This window comes from Haemaphysalis longicornis, unplaced genomic scaffold, assembly GCF_048455015.1.
Source record: "Haemaphysalis longicornis isolate Haplotype H1 unplaced genomic scaffold, Haemaphysalis longicornis Haplotype H1 scaffold_9, whole genome shotgun sequence".
NCBI lineage: Eukaryota > Metazoa > Arthropoda > Arachnida > Ixodida > Ixodidae > Haemaphysalis > Haemaphysalis longicornis.
The window spans coordinates 19,922,481-19,941,815 of record NW_027526460.1 but is presented as its reverse complement, the minus strand read 5'-3'; the positions used below and the strand labels follow the sequence as shown (position 1 = coordinate 19,941,815).

Sequence of the window (19,335 nt, the reverse complement as noted above, 5' to 3'; positions counted from 1 at the left end):
CCATCTCCACTAACGTGAAACCTAGGGAGGGGCGAAGCGTGCAGTGGATATGTTTATTCTTAATGCCTTGGTGTTTTTGCCAATGGAGACGAAGCCGTTTGGGGGTAGAGGTATACAGCCTTGCTGTAAAAGTCTCTCGTCCTTGAAGCACGAAGCCCCCTAGCGTGAGGCGTAAACAAGTGTCCCGGTGTTTTTTTAGTACGCGTTATGAAGTGCTCCAGCGCGAGGCGTAAACGAGTGACCCGGTGTTTTTTTAGTACGCTTTATGTTCTCGCATGAGGCGTAAACGAATTTCCTGGTGTTTTAGTACCGTAACTACATGAGATGACGATTATGGTGACGACAGGAGACGCCAACAGCCCCAGCTCCTGAGGGGCTTCGCCCCTAACAAGCGTGCCTACAGGTGTGACCAGGAATAAAATAAACCTGAAATTTTTTCTGAATTCTGGCCTTTGGCCTTTTGTGAATGCATCGTAATTGGTCATATTTGCTTGGGGTAGATTCAGGAAAAATCAGAAATGCAGACTTGTAGAGGTAATGAGTTGTGTCAGCCACATTTCTTGGTAGTTGTTGTGAGCTGCGAATTCTGTGGCGCTGGCGATTTGTTGGGTTGGCTGGTAGCTGAATAACACTGCACAAAATAACTTGAAGTTGTGAATAATTCATATCATTCTTATTTATTTAAGCCTGTCTTTTTAAGTTGGATACACTGTGCTGTGTATTTGGACCTTCTCTCTTCCATATTCATCTTGTCTCAAATGCAAAACCCTGCTTTAAGTGCAATGCTGTAGGAACAATAGGGACAATAATTGAGCCGGCCGTGTGCAACAAAGCACTTAGCCTGCAGGGCGACTCCTTGTTAGCTCATTGTTATGCGAGAAGGGTTGAGTGCTTTCTCTAATTATTGTCCGCTTCTTCTTTCTAGATAAGCGGCAGCTTCTGACCTGTGGAGATGCTCGCCACGGCAAATTAGCACTGCTGACCAACGATGCTTCCGCCAACCAGTTCTCTCCTGGCTTGGTTGAGGAGCTACTGTCTTACCAGGTTCAACAGGTAAGATGGTTGCTTCAAAATTTAAGTGAGAGGGCATTGTTTTTTATGATGGGAAGTGAGGAGCGTGCTGCTCATAAAGTCAGGTTGGTTTGAACATGATGCCGTAAGTATTTTTGTAAGCTATATGTTGCAACTACAGCTCAAATAGCAGACTTGCTGGAAAGGAGTTCGGGGTTGTTCAGTATCTTTTCTCATCAGATCTCCCCATGCATTTATATAACAGCTTTACACAGCGATAGGAACTGTGTACACGCTTGCTGCTTCAGTGCACTACCAAAGGCATTGGGAATGAAATCTGAACATGTTTGCATTCTTGGTGTTATGTGAGTGCTTGTTATGGGACCCTATGTTGTCTTAAATATTCTGAAGCCCTCAATCATGGAGCAGTTGATCTCAAAATAATACCTATGGAAGGAATAGTGTCAAAAACGTCTTTCTACATATTCTCACATTGATTGAGTTTGCAAAGCTATAGCCACTACTATGCTGGCAGATATATTCACACTTGCACGCTCGTAGCGCGAAAACAAAGCGCCGAGAACATGGAAATACAGGATACAGTAGATAAAAAGTTGGACATGTTGAAATGATAAAAGTGTTTACTTGTGCATTGCCCAGCCACTACCCTTCATCATAGTTAGCTACAAACTACACATATATATATATATATATATATACATACAGTTAAACCTCGATATAACGAAGTCGTACTTGGGGCCGCAAATTTCGTTAAATCGAGAATTTCGTAAAATCGAGGTTTCGATTTTACAGTTCATTTAACCAGTTATTGGGGTTTTAACACTTTGGCCCTCGCCAGGCAACAACTGCTATGTAGTTACCTCTCCAATTAAAGCGAAATTTGTACTAAAACTGGCCGCGAAAATTGTGTGAATTAAGAGTTTCAACACTTGGGCAATGGAATTCGGATAGCCGACGGTAGTTCATGTGTCATCGTAAAACCGGTGCTTTTTCCGCAACGCCTCATTAAATATGATAGCAGACTAGGTTTCCACTTTTTCTTTTTTCATTTCGGTCACTACTAAATGCCGCTGTTAGTCAATTGAACCCGCGTCCATGTCCCGTGAACTTCACCCCGCCGAGGTGCTCGTTCGAAGTTACGCCTCTTTTCGTCTATTCAGTGGTAGGCTTAGGCGCGGCGGGCCAACAGCGGAAGGCTGCTATGAAACTTTCGAAAGACTTTTTTCATTTTCATGTACAAGGGCTCCGCAGTATGGGCGCGTGATTCAACCACAACACTCGAGATAAAACCATGATTGCGAGTTGAGCGGAGTACACGCGGACCGCTTCACTGTGTGGAGCAGCGCTTACGTGATCCGGAAAGCGGAAAGCTTACATTAAAAATCTTCCGGCCAAATTCGATTAAGCAATTACTTTTATGCCCACTGAGCCCTTACGAAACTGATTTCTCCGCACCGCAGCTGTCTAATGAACGCTGGTGAAATGAAGATGACCACGTTCAAAGAGAGCAATTTATTGCCACCAGCACTCGATGTTCAAGCCGTAGTGAAGAAGTCCGTAAGCAGTGCTTGGCGTTTCTTGACCAGGGCGGGCTTTACGTGACGCTCGTATGCTGACAGCGCTAACAAGGTCTTAAACATTCGTGTGCACCTGCTTGCCTCCGCAGAACATCGATGGCATCCACCACACTTCGGTGGCTGTCAGTTTCACCGAGCTTCCTCAGGCTCTTGTTCGGAACACTTTTCTTTCTCTTGGAGTGCTCATGCTGCTTACAAGACTCACCTAACGATGCACGAACAAAATATTAATTGGTTATCAGCGAGCACAACCTAGCGCAGCAGCACCGTGAGCAATGACGACGCGTAGAAAAAAAAAAGCTTGAAGTAGACCTCGGTGGCTTCGGTAGCCTAAGCATAGAGGGCGCTGGCGTAGGCAACGATGGAGACGTCAAAATAGTGGCTGCACTATTAAACCGTCTATGACCGCTAGCGGTTTGTGCAGCTTCGTTCTTCGCTTTTAATTGTTGTTAACCGTAGATTTCACCGCTTTTCTTTCATTTTAGCCTTCAAGAGTCAATTTGAGTACTGAATTTTTTCAATGTAGGGCCTGAGAGGCAAAATAAAACGTGCCTCGACCGGAATTTCGTTCTTCCTTTCTTGCCGTGACTTCGTTAAATCGAAAGCGCCGCACAAAATTACTTCGTAAAATCGAGACAAAAATACATGCATTTAGCAAAATTTTGTTAGAAAACTTGAAAAAATTCGTTATATCACGAATTTCGTTAAATCGAGGTTCGTTATATCGAGGTTCAACTGTATATATATATATATATATATACTTTACAAGGCATTAAATTACTGATGAGGTAGAATTTATGTTGGCATCTGGGGGCTGCATTGAACAGATGATGATGCTTCTTCTGCATACTGTGGCTCCAAAATCTAGAGCACTTGCTAAGTGCAGTGAGCCTGTGTTTCATTGGGGGCGGCATTATTGCAATCACTACCATTGTGTTCAAACGGTCCCAGTGACATTAGAAAGAATGCGGGAAATGAAAGTCCCAATTATAGTTTTTGGCACAAGGTGCAGGTCCTGGGCTTCACGCTTGACATACACTGGCACGTCTAGGTGCCCCATCTCTGACTCTTGATGGAAGGACACTGCCGCGTGGTCAGCTGTGCACACAGCCAGCTTGACCGTAAACATATATCTTGGGTCCTGCTATCTGTAAGTAGTTTACCGCAGGGTCCAATAAAAAAATTATGGCTGCATCCGGCCTTTGAACAACACGAGCGCAAGCAATGTAGGCTGCTCATATAGGAACACAGTGGCGGGAGTAAAACATTTGATGATTTGATTGTAGGGTTTAACGCACCGACGCAACGCAGGCGATGAGGCGCGCCGTAGTGGAGGGCTCCGGATCAATTTTGACCACCTGAGGATCTTTAACGTGCGCCGAAATCTCGCACACACAGCCGTTCTTGCTTTTCGCCTCCATCAGAAAAGCGGCCGCCGCGGCTGGGAATCAAACCCGCAACCTTGTGTTCAGCAGCGCAACGCCTTAGCCACTGAGCCACCGCGGCGGGTGCGAGTAAAAGATAACTGGTTGGCGTTTTTATTCGAGGTAGTGACATCGGAGGGGGGAGACATGGGTCTTTGATCAAAAACTTTTTTTTTTACAGTTATGATGAGGAAAATTAGTGGACATATGCAGTTCTTCATTCTGATTGTAGATATAAAATTTGTTTTTGTCTAAAACGAATATATTCCAATTTATTTGGAATTTTATATTTGATTTTTTGACAGCCTTTGTAAAAGAACTGCGGGAGGAATAAAGCTCAACAAGGTACCAGTGAACTGTACACAAGTCAAGGAGTGCAGTAAGACTAAAATTATTCTCTCTGGTCTGTAGCAGAAGTTATGACCGTTCAAAGTTTGGGCCTGGAAGGCAAAACTAGAAAAACCGGTTTTTCTAGTTAGCCAGTTAGCCAAATGAATTTATTGGGGTAAAATGTAATCGTGAAAAAGGTGAGGGTGTGGTGGCTAGGTAAGGGCAATAGAAGAATGGGTTTAATTTTGATTACGCTTGAATTGACATCATAGTTACATGAGATATAACTGGCTGGTTAAGTTGCGCCAGAGATAGCCACAGGTGGTCAAAATTAATCCAGAGCCCTCTGCTACGGTACGCCTCATTGCCTGCGTTGTGTCGGCGCGTTAAACCCTACAATCAATAGCCAAGTGATGGCGTCATTGTCAGGGTGCATTTATTCATTTAATTAGGCTTGGCCATTGGGATGGCCCATAAAAACGCGCCTTTGTTCTCCAGGTTGCCTGTGGTGGCTGCCACACGCTGGTGTTGGTCATCCCTGGCTCTGGCCTGGAAGCCAACTCGACTAATGATGCTGCTGCTGGGGGAGACGTCAACCTGGCCCGTATCAAGAGGCGTCATCGAAAGGTGCGTTGCTTACAGCAGTTGCTAGGGGGTAGCAGTCGTGATGGGACATGGGTGTTTACATCTCAAGTGTGTACTGGTTGGCCGCACGCTACAGCATGACTGTGCCGTTACCTCAACAGGAGACAAGTGCATTTGCAAGCACTTTCCTTATTACTGTCTGTAACACTGTGAAAACGAACGTGAACCCATTTGCAGATGCTGGACTTTAAAGGAGCCATGAAGAGAAAATACAACTTCATTTAACTTGAAAGAACTAGAACTTGAAAGAACTAAAAGCAAGAAGTATTTAAAAACTTTCAAATTTTGCGCCACAGTGACATGTTATGAGCAAGAATGACGTCATACAGGCCAACAATAAAACATGATTTTCAGTGCGTTAACTGCACGTTAGCATTCAAGTGATACGGTCAAATGGAACTAGAGGCCCCATTACAGACGTCCAGTCATGTGTTCTCGCGACAGGTCAGTTAGGCGGCCGCCAATCACACAAACAAGGTTCCGTGACGTCATAGAAAAGTTGCGGGAAATCCGCCTCTTTCATTGCGGTGTGCTGCCACCTAGCGTGCCTAGCGGAAGTTGAAGCTGTAGGGTTTGCCCTCTGTGGTTTGCCGGCGTTTCCTCCGGCTGCGTTCTCGTTGTATGCGCGGCAATCCCACATTACGGCGAGGAGCAGCCGAAGTTTTTCTTCTGTGTTGGTGTTATAACGCCTTAAGACGACAGCCCCTGGTCATCACATAATACCAGGCGGCTTCTTATCACTGAATGAGGGCTGGCAGAGAAATCTCGGACAGATCCGTGTGCCGTCCGAGTAGCAGAGCGAGCAGTACTTGGAGTCGTCTGGCATGAAGTGCGATCGCCAGCTCAACAAAGGCCGGCAGTTCGCTGGACACATGTACGATTGGTACACGCGATTCGCATGCGACTGATCGTTACGACTGTCGCCACGACTAGTCGTACGCGTGAATTTGAGACGGCCCGATGCGCGCATGAGATGCGTCGTCGGCGTCGCTCCGCCCACTGTTTTTGCTCCATGGTCAACTACGATGATCGCTGAGCTGAATTTGTAGATTCTGCGCGTTTGTTCGCAAGAAATGGATAAAGCAAGCAATCGTGAAGCGTTTTCTGCCTTCGGAAACAGTCCGCGCACACGCCGGCCGCGCCTGCCAGCTAGGCACACTCAGCGGCTCGAACCGGCGCAGACCACGGTAGCAACCGCGCTTGTCGCTGCTCTTCTGAATCAATCTGATCGCTAAAAAGTTCTACATGCGAGAAAGTGGGTGTTAGTGTGGTGAAAAATTGTGCTAGGGATTGTTGTCAGGGCTTATTTTAAAAGCGGCGATCAGATATATCTGCCGCGATGCAAGCCTATACATGGTTTCGCCAGCGCTCGCCGCTCTCTGGCAACATTGTGTGTCCACCGGAAACGTGCCCTAGAAAGCTTCCTGTTTACATTGTTTTACCGTGGTTTCAGCCTGCGTTGGTGGCGGCAGCTGCTTGTGTTTCGATATTTTCGGCTGATAAAATTATTCCGATGAAGCGCTCGCGACTCAGACAGTGCTGTGTTGTGCCGGGATGCAGTCTGCGTTCCGGAAAAAATTTGCTATCGGAAGTCAGAACGTTGTGTTTCCCGAGAGATGGATGCAGAAGCAGCGCCTGGCTTGCAGCTATCAAAAGGGAAAACTGGACTCCCACAAAGAGCGCGCAGATTTGTTCTGCCCACTTCATCAAAGGGAAGTAAAGCGCAATGTATGCTTCAATTGCACAGAGGCGATGCTCATACGTTAGTCTAAGGTCCCCAATTACAAGGAACACGTCGGACGCCGTCGTGTTCCACCCATAACAGTAACCGCGGTGACGCTTTAGTTGGATAGCAAAGCTGCATGCTAACGCCGAAAATACATTGTAAAGGGGTTTCTTGTAGTTTGAGGCTTAATTATCAGGGATGTGTACTGTTCGAAGCAACACTCGGGACACCAAAGTAGCCGCGCACCGCATGAATCGCCGCACAGCGTACGTCGCGTTGCCCACGTTTTGTTGCTAATTACAATGCCGCCGTTACATTTGCTTTTTATGAGAGCGACGCCTGCGAGTGGGTTTTCATCGGTGCGAGCAACTTCATGACTCGTAGTTTATCGTGTTGCCGCCAATGGAAATCGTCGCACTCCAGCTAATTTACCTTTCCTTGCGAGAGCGGACTACATGTAGGCGGGTTAACTCGAAAGTTTGATTCATGAATAGTGTACTATCCAGTAAACGATAGTTGTTCTCGGACTCAGCCGCACCTGACGTCATCACATAATGAGTACGTTTTGTTATTTCAGTCACACTGAACACCTTAGATCTCGACCGATTCCTATCGGCGCCGATCTCTATCAAAACAGCCCATTATGACACAGGCGACACAGGCGCAGTAGCAAGCGATTTTTCGTGAGGTGCGCCAAACGTTTCAGTGTTTCACATAGCCCGTTTTATGCAGCCTAAAATACGTGTAATAAAGCGTAGGTTCTGTTTATGTGAAGTGGCGTACCGTACACACCCCTTCTTATGTGAAAAAAGTGGTGTTCATTATTACGACATTGTTAATAGTGTTGTCACAGTAGTAGGCATGTAGTCGCTAGACATCGCTGTAAACACATCTTAAGGAAGCGCCAGAAATAATGCAGCAGCAAACTCAAACACACCAGGCAAACACCGCTGCGACGGCCGCGACCATTAGAAACCATTACCGGAAGTGCCGCACCGGAAGTCTTCTGGGGCAAACCGTTCGGTGCATTCATGTTTGTTTACAAAAAGCGAAGCCGTCTATACGCTGACCGGTCGCCACGGCGCGCGGTGCGCCGAGCGGCTGAGAGATGGCGATACCTGCGCGGAAGCATCGAAACAGGCTACGCAGATGTTTCGGTCACCGATCACTCAAACGGCAGTTATAACTTAAATAGAGTTCCACATGCGAGAAAGGGGATGATAGTGTAGTGAAAAGTTGTGTTGCGGATTGTCATTCGCAGTTGCACAGATAGCAGCGATCAAATATCCGCCAGGATGCCGAGCCGACGCGAGCGACGCAAGCCGCCGTAGCCGATCGCGTGCGGCCGACGGGAAGCGATAGAAGCCGACACCGTTCCCTTTTCGGCACTCCGAGTTACAGCGGAACGTAGCACAAGTTGTGGGCATTGTTCCGCGCACAACGAGCACACACAAAAAATCAAACGATGTAAATACAACCACGACCCCTTCCCGCTTGTGCGGGAGCTGTGGGGAATGTCGTCTGCTGCCCCTACTGGACTGCTTAGGGACTAGGCCGCTAGGGGATTGCGCATGCGCAGTGGGGTTGTGAAAGAGGCGGATTGGCTAGGGGGTCGCGACTGCTTCACACGTTTTCTTTCATATCTCCGTTATATGTTCGAAGATTGCGATGATATTGGTATTATTGTTATCGGGACTAAGCAGCCTTTCTAATAAACCCAACTTGTATTTTGTCTTCATGGCTCCTTTAATGAGGTTGTGTGTGGATGGCCTGGCACATAGCTGCATTTGTGTTGGCACATTTAATGAAGTTAGTGTGCTGAGAGTGCAAGTATTCACACTTGTGGGGGAAAAGTAGCTCAAGCGATCACTTGCACAGCTGCAAAATATTCGTGACTTTTTTTCAAGGAATATCTGCTTTTACCGCAGTGTATGCCATGCTCTTGTATGATAGAATAGGAAAGAGAATATTTATTTATCTTGCAGCTGTGTATACGTCGTATGTAAGGAAACTGTGGTGTTGTAGCCATTAAGGCGTTCCAATTTAAATCTGTGGAGTCTGTATTTTGATGGAGCCGAAGTGTGAAAGCACCTGCTTGCAAAATGTTTCAGTGGTCACATAAGATCACCAGGAAGTCTGAGCTAACCCGTTCTCTCTTGCTATGGATCAGCTTGCAACCTTGGCCCAGCTTTGGCACATTTGTTTTTCATTCGAGAAAAACGGAAAGAGGAAAGGCCTCGCATCAAAGCTGCCCCAGGGCATCTTCATGCTTGTATCTTCACGAGCTGTCTGTGTGGTTTGGGGTAAATGCTTTCCACACAGGAAAATGGATGCCCCATTAAGTTATTTTGACTTCTTTTTACAATCATTCTTCCAGGCCACGCTCATTGAGAATGAACAAGATGAACCGGATGCTTGCGAAGAAGGTGAGCTTTGGCTGCTAACCTCAAAATAGTATCGCGGTGGTTGGGGGGACTGAACATTGCATGAAAGCCTCTAACATGATGACTAGTTCGTCAAAGTTTCTGTATTTGTAAGAAAGAAATTGCCTCTGATGAGCTGGTGTTTGCAATCCCTTCTCTTGCCATCAGCTTCATAAACTGTTGATGCATCCAAACGGGGCAAATACTGCACGAATTGGCCTTACTGGCATCATGATGTGTGATGCTTGCATTGCATACAGTCAAACCCCTTGATAATGAAATCCCAGGACTACAAAATTCCCATGGCAGTGAAATATTTTCGGATCTCCGGCAAATGTCCATAGAAACCCATGTATTTGATATCTCTCGGCAACGAAATATTTTTGGACAGCAATCCCGCATCCGGTCAGCCTTTTACATACCCATTCGGGGCTAACAGTGTCCGAAAAGGGCTCAAATACATTTTTTGTGGGCCCAAATTGCGTAAACTTCGGCCACAGCACGCTAGCATGGCTGCCGCCATGTTTGTTTACAAGATGTGACCGTCTGCGCAGTAGGCGGCTGTGGTAGGCCTTTTAGCCACCCTAGCCATGGAGGCAGCCTTGCAGAAACACGGCAACACCACCAGGGGGCAACACAATTTTGGTCAGGATGGTGACTCATGGCATGGCTTCGGCTTGGGCTGCCTAGGCTAGCCACTATCGCTGAACAGCATCCGTGCATTCACTTTTTCTGTGGCGGTTGGCAGGTTTTCTCTCGATAAGATGCCGCTGCCAGTTCAAAAGCGGAAGTTTTTATCGCTACAGGATGAGGCAGCCATCATTGCCCAAGTCAGTGGCCCAAGTGGAGGAAGGGAGGATAGCTCCATGAGTTTGGAATTGCATGCAGCTTGCTCTGCCATTTTGAAGAAGCAAGGCCGCCACTCTTTAATGGCGCACATGCGCAAAACCAAGTAGTGATGGCTGTGGCCTTTCTGGACATAACAAAGCTGTGCTCACTTGGTTTTGTGAACAGGATTGGAACAAAAGGCACCGCTCTCAGGCAAAGTTTGTCAACAGAAGGTGGATTTCACTTGCATGCTCGGGCATGTGTGGGTGCTGAGGATTGGTAGAAAAACGTGCAGAGAAGGTGAACCTGCGGGATGTTTTGGATGCGTTTGACCCGGTTTAGTCGTTCTTAGGCGTTTTTGATAACTAGCAATGACCCAGTTCTTGTAGTGTGAGAGCTGAGGTGTGAAGTTGCTGCAAGGTGAGTTGCGGAAAGTGATATAACCGATTTTCAAAAATAAATATTCGGTTTATGGGCGATTTTTCTGTCATTTGTTTCATTCTCGTGCTTGCAAAAGCGAATTTTTTGGCTTTCCCGGGCGTTTTCGTTATTACGGGGTTTGAGTGTAATTTGTCCCTTTAGTTTGTCTAGGCATACCGCCGTTACTGCAAGTTTCCAATTTGCTGAAACACTTTGGAGTAAGTGCAAGTGTCATGTGCATATCGGCATGAAGTGAGCCTACATTTTTTTTAAATTCCAAGTGGGCAGTTCTCTGAAAGAGTTGCAAGAAGGTGTGATTATGACGGCAATTACATAAAATAGTTGAGACTAGAGCAGATGCTTGTTGGGTCACAATTAGGAGGATACGTTGGGCAAACTGGTAGCCCCAAAATGATTCTCACATGGCAACTTGATGGGACTGTGTTCTCGAGACGCATGTCACATGTCCGCCCATTCTTTAGACACGCACGTGACGGCAAGGGTTCTGGGCGAGACTGGTCGGCAGCCTCGCAAAAAGCCCCTGCTCGTGGAAGCTGAGACAGACACCAGCATCCGCCACGTCGACAGCGATGTCAGCGATGACGACAACTCTGAGATGTCCGTGCTGAACAAGGTAGGGAAGACGCCACGTCTCGGACTTTAACAAACGTACAGCAGCTGCTTACGGGAAGATGCTGTCGAGAAAGCTTGTGAGCAGGACGTATTTTACTAGCTCTTTCTATTCAGAATAGTGGGGTGTAACACAAATTTTAAAACCAATTTTTTTTTTATGCTGGTATCATTGCTATTGTACTATTTAAAAAGAAATCAAGTGCCTGTCCATTTGTGTACGTATAAAAATGACTCATGTGGGATCCAGGTGCAGTTCTGTTTCTGAGTCCTCACCTCGCTAACATGGGGTGTGGGACGGACTTGCCACTTGCTCGGATAGGAGTTGGATCGGAGATGGTGAATCCTGAGGGTGATGATGGTGATGACGATAATGCATGCTAAGCTTACGTCAACATAAAAGCACTGTGCTTTACATATTCACATGTTGAATTGCACTGAAAGCACAGAAGCACCCTAATGAAGAGACCACACTAGAATCATGTGAAGCAAACACATTGGACAGGAGGAAATTACGCTGCCCTACTGTTTTGGGGGTAGGGAAAATTTTAGAGCAAGTCAGTTTCTGGAAAACCTCGCAGAGCTAGCAAATTATGAGGAGTGTTCTTGTTGTGCTTTGTTTTCAAAGAAAATTTGATGGACCGCATGCCTAATGCTGTGTGCCTGTTTTGTTCTTCTTTTTGCCTTTTTTCCAGACCCAGATTATAAATCACATTGGATCGAAGGAAATACTGTCAGTTCTTGATCATGATGAGAAACCACCAGCATTGAAAAAGGTGAACACCCGCCACGGTGGCTCAGTGGTTAAGGCGCTGTGCCGCTGAGCACGAGGACGCGAGTTCCATTCCCGGCTGCGGCGGCCGCTTTTCTGATGGAGGCGAAAAGCAAAAACGCCCGTGTGTACGAGATTTCGGCGCACGTTAAAGATGCCCAGGTGGTCAAAATTAATCCAAAGCCCTCCACTACAGCGCGCCTCATCACCTGCATTGCGTCGTCTCATTAAACACTAAAACCAACCAATCGAAAAGGTGAACAGTGCTCAGTATTGTGTTTGGTCAACTTTTTCACAAATGTTAACTTCCCTTTTCTTTTTTTTTTCTTTCCATGTAACCATAACCACTGTGTTTTTTTAAAGTAAAATGCTTTTACATTCATGGAGGCTTTGCTCTCCACTGGACTCTGCAAGGGCTTTTCTAGAGAGGCCCTCAGCATCAGTGGTGCCACTTACGCAGCATTATTATTTTTTTTTCTTTTAATTGTGAGGACGTTCATTTACTTTGACTTATTTGCTTGCTGGAATTTTCTGCCCCATGTTGCTTTTTTCTACGAAATTCCAAAGCCCTTCAAAAAGGCCAAGCAAGCATGAAACATGCACAAATCAGACATGAGAGTAGACACTTTCACCAGAGTTCAAATAAAAATGGTTCGATAATAGCATCATTGTCAACACGTTGTTTTCAGGTCCTCATTATATTTGCCTGGTGTTCTGACACATTAAATGCTGAGAGAACCCCTATGTGAAGTAGCTATTATGTGTTCAAGCTCTTAGTCTGGTCTTTTTTTCCCCCTTTCCCTTCCCCCTTGCAGGAGTTTGCAAAGTCACCACCGCCAGTAGTTCAGAATGGGGATAAAGCCAAACTGAATGGTCCGAAGGAAGAGCCACCTGCGGTGAGAGTTGGTCTTGTTCCCTTAACCCCTAACTGTCTATGGGGTAGCTGTTCCGAAGTTCCAAGCAGGTTCAACAGCCTTACCGGCCGCCGTGAATTCTGAGTTGTAACGCGTTTTGTCGGACCTATTCATCGCCATGTAGAATTGAAGCGTTTTGTCGGACCTATTCATCGCCATGTAGAATTGAAGCTAGACAGTAAGACAAGTAGTAGGTGCCACAGCTGCTTGCCTCACTGTTGACATAGCCAGCAAATAAGCAGGAACGTGGTTTGCATTGTTGGTGGAGATGAAAGCAAAGTTGTGGTGCACTTTACTTGGCATTGCCTTATGTAGCATGAATACTAACCTGCCAAAAAGAACAAGCAGGTGAACAAAATTGGGGGAAAACTCGAAAGTAGAGCAGTACAAGGCAAGAAGCTTCAGACAAAACATTTGTGAGAAACTACCGTACCATTGGGTCCGTCCTTCATCTTTCTCAGTGCTACTTCGTCCCACGAGACATTGTAGCTTCTGCGGTGAGTCTGGTGTGGAGTAGGGGCTTTAGGATTGCAAAACTCTTACCCTCCCCCCCACGCCCTCTAATAAGAGCATCACGAATTTTGTTTTTTGAGCCATAGCGTATGCAATTTCTAAGATGTTAATCTCCTAGTGTTCTTTATTTATTTTTAAAAGGGTCAAAGACGAGCTACAACCTCGTTTAATCAATTGGAAGGACTAGCCTTTGGTAACTCACTTAACTCTATTCCAGCCTCAAAAACCCTTTCTTAAACCAAAAAACGCAAGAAATATTGAAAAGCTTTCAATTTTTATGCTACATGACTTCAGCAGTGAAAAGGAAACTTGTGTTTTAACTGCACATTGGCATTCAAGCGAGGTGATCGAACGGAACTAGAGGCCCCACTAAATCGCCCAGTCATGTTTCTTGGCAGCGACTTTGTTTGGCGGCTAGCAGTCGCACAAACAAGACTCCATGACGTCATAGAGGCTTCGGCAAAACGTGGCTGGGGGAGTCGCCACTGCTTCATGTGTTTTCTTTAATGCGTATCTCAATTTGTTTCGAGTTCATGATAATATCGGTGTCGTCGTTATCGAATCTCTTTGGTGAGACTAACCGGTATTTTGTCTTCGTGGCCCTTTTAACGGCGTGTCCATTTCGTGTCTCTTTTCCCCCGTTCCAGGTGCCCGTCGTACCCGAGACTCCCAAGAAGGCGGCGACAGTGGCCAGCCATCCCAAGACGGACAGCGAGAGCGAGGAGAAGCGAGAGAAGGTGCGATGGCTCCCGGCACACAAGGACTCGCCCAAGCACCGCAAGGAGCTGGAGCGAATGGCCGAGAAGGCTGCCGAGGAGTCCTCCGAGAAAGGCAAGGGCTTCCCCTCTGCTGTAGTGGGGAGAAAGAGCGTTGCACGGTTTGTCCTCGTGTACCGCACCACGCAATACAGATGAGTTGGATGTGTTTGAGTCATTTGTGATGACCGCACTTGCCATGGAAGAAAGCTAAGCGGAAAAGCGTGGGCGTTGTAACATAAAAGCTGTTTAATTAAGCTTGAAGTAGGTCCGGTGGCATATGCAAAAAGAAAAAATACCAAGAAAAAGACACACAATGTTTTCTGGGGAGGAGGGAGAGTACAAAACCAGCGCGCGTCAGTAAAGAGCGGAGGGCACATGCTAGTCTAGCCCAGCTTTCAGCAGCGTTGTGAGCTAGCCTCGCAGTCGAGCTCAACTCTACTCGGAACGCGCGGCATAATGCTGCGTCGGTGATACACAGTGCCTCGTAAATCTGCGCCATTTAGACTCCCGTAAAACATGGGTTGACCGAAGAAGTGTTGGAACTTCCGAGGAAGAACAAGTGCAGCGCAAACACTGTCATGTCGCTGCTCAACTACATATGAGACGGCTACAATCCAATCCCAACTATTGCGCCGAAGCAGCTGCGCCTAAACGGCACCGAAGACCAAAAGATCCTAGGTATGGCACTCGTCGGTTCTCCACACTGACAGCAAATCCCAGGGGGAAAGAAGCTAGGTTACCCCCAGCTGTGCTGTTTCTCCAGCCTTGCACAACTAGTGCAAGCTGGGCCTTTTTTTATATATGCAGTTAGACCTCGATATAACAAGTCGTACTTGGGGGCGGAAATTTCGTTAAATCCGAGAATTTCGTAAAATCGAGGTTGCAATTTTACAGTTCATCCAGTTATTGAGGTTTCAAAACCTTGCCCATCGCCCAGAAACAACTGCTATGTAGCTACCTCTCCACTTAAAGCGAAATTTGTACTTAAGAGTTAAGTTTCAACACTTAAGCAATGGAATTCGGATAGCCGACGGTAGTTCATGTGTCGTCGTAAAACAGGTGCTTTTTCCGCAACGCCTCATTAAATATGATAGCAGACTAGGTTTCCTTTTTTTTTTTTTTTTTTTTTTTTTCCTCCATTTCGGTCACTACTAAACACCGCTGTTAGTCAATTGAACCCGCGTCCATGCCCCGTGAACTTCACCCCGGTGAGATGCTGGTTCCAAGTTACGCCGCTTTTTGTCCGTTCAGTGGTAGGCTTAGGCGCGGCGTTGAGGGGTGTGGTGGGCCAACAGCGGAAGGGTGCTATGAAACTTCAGACAGACTTTTTTGAGGTAAAGCCGTGATTGTGAGTTGAGCGGAGTACACGCGGACCGCTTGTGTGGAGCAGCGCTTACGTGCTCCCGCTAAAGCAGAAAGCTTACATTAAATATCTTCCGGCCAAATTTGGTTAAGCAATTACTTTTATGCCCACTGAGCCCTGAAGAAACCGATTTCTCCGCATCGCAGCTGTCTAATGAACACGGGTGAAACGAAGATGAACACGTTCAAAGAGAGCAATTTATTGCCACCAGCACTCGATGTTCAAGCCGTAGTGAAGAAGTCCGTAAGCAGTGCTTGGCGTTTCTTGACCAGGTTGGGCTTTAGGTTGCGCTCGTATGCTGACAGCGCTAACAAGGCTTGCTCTAAACATTCGCGTGTGCCTGCGTGCCTCCGCAGAACGTCGATGGCATCCATCCTTCGGTGGCCGTCGGTTTCACCGACACTTCCTCAGGCTCTTGTTCGGAACACTTTTCTTTCCCTTGGAGTGCTCATGCTGCTTACAAGACTCATGTAATGATGCACAAACAAAATATTAATGTGGTTATCAGCGAGCACAACCTAGAGCAGCAGCACCGTGAGCAAGGACGCGTAGAAAAAAAGCTTGAGGTAGGCTTCGGCAGCCTAAGCAGCCTAAGCATAGAGGGTGCTGGTGTAGGCAACGATGGAGACGTCAAAATGGTGGCCGCACTATTCAACCGTCCATGACCTCTAGCAGTTTAAGCAGCTTCTTTCATCGCTTTTAATTGTCAACCGCAGATTTCACCGCTTTTCTTTCATTTTAGCCTTTTTAGAGTTAATGAGAGTACTGAATGTTTTCAATGTAGGCTCTGAGAGGCAAAATAAAACGTGCCTCAACCGGAATATCGTTCTTCTTTTCTTGCCGTGACTTCGTTAAATCGGAAGCACCGCACGAAATTACTTTGTAAAATCTCGATCAAAATACATGCATTTAGCAAAATTTTGATAGAAAATTTGAAAAAATTCGTTATATCGCGAATTTCGTTAAATCGAGGTTCGTTATATTGAGGTTCAACTGTATTATCGTTACCTGGTTGATGCCCACTCTAGAGCAAAAGGCCTATCTCCCACATAATTGCACAAACTTTTTTTGGATCACAAAATGCTGTTCAGAGACCTTTATTGTGTTAAATCTTGGGAGCTGTTTCAGTGAAGGCAGTGATGCAGCCAAGTGTCTGAGCGTTGGGGGCAATCTTCTTCGGTGCTCTAATAAACTTCTGTTGACACTAGGGAAAGTGCTTTGTTAGTTCTGATGCTTTGTGGTTTTTCTAAGCTCTGCCTAGCCTAGCCTAGCCTAACCCTACTGAACCCAACCTAAAATAACGTAACTGTTTGAAGCGGAGGAAATTTAGGTTTATACTTGCGTTTGCACAGCCATCCCAGATAGCATGCCACTGACCGTCATGATCCCGCTTCACACTCCCTAGCGTGTGAGGGGAGGGACGGGGCAGATAGGATTGTAGGGATGAAGGGAGCGATTTTGTATTAAATTGGAGGTATTTCATATGCACACTAATGGGGAGTAGAATGCAGTGCCACTGTGCCCGTTCATGGCTAGGATTGTTCATCATTCTGCTTCTCGCGTGCTCTTAGTTGCTACCCTTACCTATGAGCGGGTACTCATTCTCTTCGCCTCACTCTGCTAAAGAGGAGGTGGCATCACGATCCGTTTCCATACTGCGATCTCCACAAAACGGTATTGCAGGAGAGAGGAAGTGTTTAAATGCGTTTTGGCAGTACATTTCTGCTCCTTACTGGCAGTGGCAGTGCACCAAACGAGTAGTAGTAGTACTTTATAGCCACTTTATAGTACTTTATGGTAGTAGTACTTTATACTAGTACTTATAGCCAATAGTAGCCACTTTATGTTACATTGGGTTCAGGGTAGGCGGTTGGCAGAGGCCCAAAGGGCCCCCGCGATGTCCAGGGCTCTGGCCGTGACTGTTTCTTGGGTTACGAATTGTGGTCTTGTTTCACATGCTGGGTAGGAATAGACTAGTGCAGGGTGTAGTGGCTAATCTTTTTCTGCGTCACTCAACACGCAGGAACTCCAACAAAGCGTGCTGGCAAAAAGAAGAAGGAGACGGAAGCAGGTGCGTGCCACAATTCATTCATGCCGCTGTACTAAAATGGCCGCTCTGTGTGCAAGTTGCTTGCTAGAGAGAGAGAGAGAAAGAGAGCACTTACGACTTGGCACATAAAAATCCACAGCCATACTTAAACAGAGGTTTTGTGTTGTGTCCAAAAGAGAAGGAATGCCGTGAAGTGGCTGCTCTTGCTGAGTTGCAGATGCACCCGGAGGAGTGTGCAAATAGTAGAAGTGAAATTGTGTGCGTACCACAAAATCCTTAGAGATGCCCCATTATTCAAAGACAGCCCACCCTGAAATTTACTATGAAGTCCCTTTTTCTTTTCTTCTCTTTTTTTGCATACACCTTCAACCTTTCCTGATTTTGAATGCGTAGCATTCTTTGCCGAGTACCCCTACAGCCAGGACTGTGTAACGCCCTGCATTTCCACAATAATGCAGACTTCGCGAAAGTTCCACCTGTAATTGTTATAATAGTGTAAATGTCGATAATTCATTGAACGAAATTTTGAGGAACTAAACAAATAGGAAAAAAGAAAATTACGGAAAATGGCGGGTCGTGTAATGCCCTGCATTTCCACAATAATGCAGATTTCGCGAAAGTTGTACCTGTAAGTGTTATAATAGCGTAAATAGAGGTAATTGTTCGGACAGGATTTAGAAAAACCAAAATATTTGGCTGTAAAGAACTCGCACTCAAGACAAGCGGCATAAAAATGCTACGCGTTAGTAGACAATTCTCTGAATTTTTGCAGACTTTTTTACCAAGTATATCCTGTCCCCTATTTAGGCTACATTTGCTGCTGTTTCCGCCACTGTCGGTATTTTAGGGAGCACCTTCGACTGCAAGGGCCACACACATGCACACTTGTCTGCTTGATGGAGAAACTTGGAAATGCCTTGCTAAAATTGCTGTCTTCTTAAGGGATCATGGAGGCAAAAACTAGTGCAGTTCATTTGAAAGATTGCTACGTCAAAGTAATCATCTTTGTATGTGTTACGTTTGTAATTATCTGTTTATAGCACTGTAATAAACTTTAACGAGGCATCAGGGCAGTAAACTTCTTTGACTCTCAAACAAACTAGATAATAAAAAAACGAGAAGCCCCTCCATCTAACGACGACGATGGTTGACACATGAAACTTTCTTGCATGCGTAAATCAAAAGTGCTAACCGCAAGGAGCGATTTGTAAGTGATTTGGGGAGCGACGCGACTAGTGATGAACTGAATCGCTCATCGCTTCGCTAAGGGGCGCAACTTCCGGCTTAGGGAGAGAACGAGAAGGGACGAGCGGCGGCACGGTGCATCCTAGAAAAGTACGATCCTCTGCTCACTGAAATACGTTTATTTCTAGGGGTGTGCGAATACTTGAATATTCGAATACGAATTGAATAGTGCCTCTGCAAATAATTCGATTCGCGAATCGAATATCTACTATTCGATTTTTCAAATAGTTTCCGAACTTTCCCTGGCTTTGCGAAAGCAAGAGATGTCGGCGCACGCTAACACACTGCTGCTACACCGTATACTTGGCAAGTTTCATCCTAATCGCGCTTTCGACGAGAGCGCCTTGCCGAGGCCATAAATTTTATCCCACTGCACGGAATAATTTGCAATTGCATCGATAAGATGCAATCTTATGCAACCTCTCTTTTTGGCGAAAACTATGTTCTACAAGGCTGGAATGGAGTTGAGCTTGTTAGAAAAGGCTAGTTCTTTGAAAAAAAAAAAAAAGAGAAAGAAAAGGATCGCGGTCGTAAGTTGTCCACATAGTGTCTAATTTGGTATGTGCGCAAGTGGTAGTACTGCATTGTACCCTGTTACATTGCTCATGGGTGTTTTTTTTTATTATTGCTTTTAGATGGCAAAGGAGATGCTGAAAAGAAAGACTCGAAGGTAAGAATGATGAAA

The 19,335-nt window shown here is 46.0% G+C and overlaps 1 protein-coding gene across 1 annotated transcript in view; it reads left to right on the top strand.

The window, feature by feature from the left end:
• Positions 1-19,335, top strand: part of LOC144153025 (X-linked retinitis pigmentosa GTPase regulator-like) — a 38,209-nt gene that overhangs the window by 12,731 nt on the left and 6,143 nt on the right. Inside the window, exons 9-17 of the mRNA XM_077684659.1 lie at positions 926-1,053; positions 4,862-4,990; positions 9,112-9,160; positions 10,888-11,039; positions 11,731-11,811; positions 12,623-12,703; positions 13,882-14,065; positions 17,379-17,426; positions 19,286-19,320. Of these exons, the coding sequence (XP_077540785.1) occupies positions 926-1,053; positions 4,862-4,990; positions 9,112-9,160; positions 10,888-11,039; positions 11,731-11,811; positions 12,623-12,703; positions 13,882-14,065; positions 17,379-17,426; positions 19,286-19,320 (887 nt within the window). The remainder of the gene's footprint in view (positions 1-925; positions 1,054-4,861; positions 4,991-9,111; positions 9,161-10,887; positions 11,040-11,730; positions 11,812-12,622; positions 12,704-13,881; positions 14,066-17,378; positions 17,427-19,285; positions 19,321-19,335) is intronic.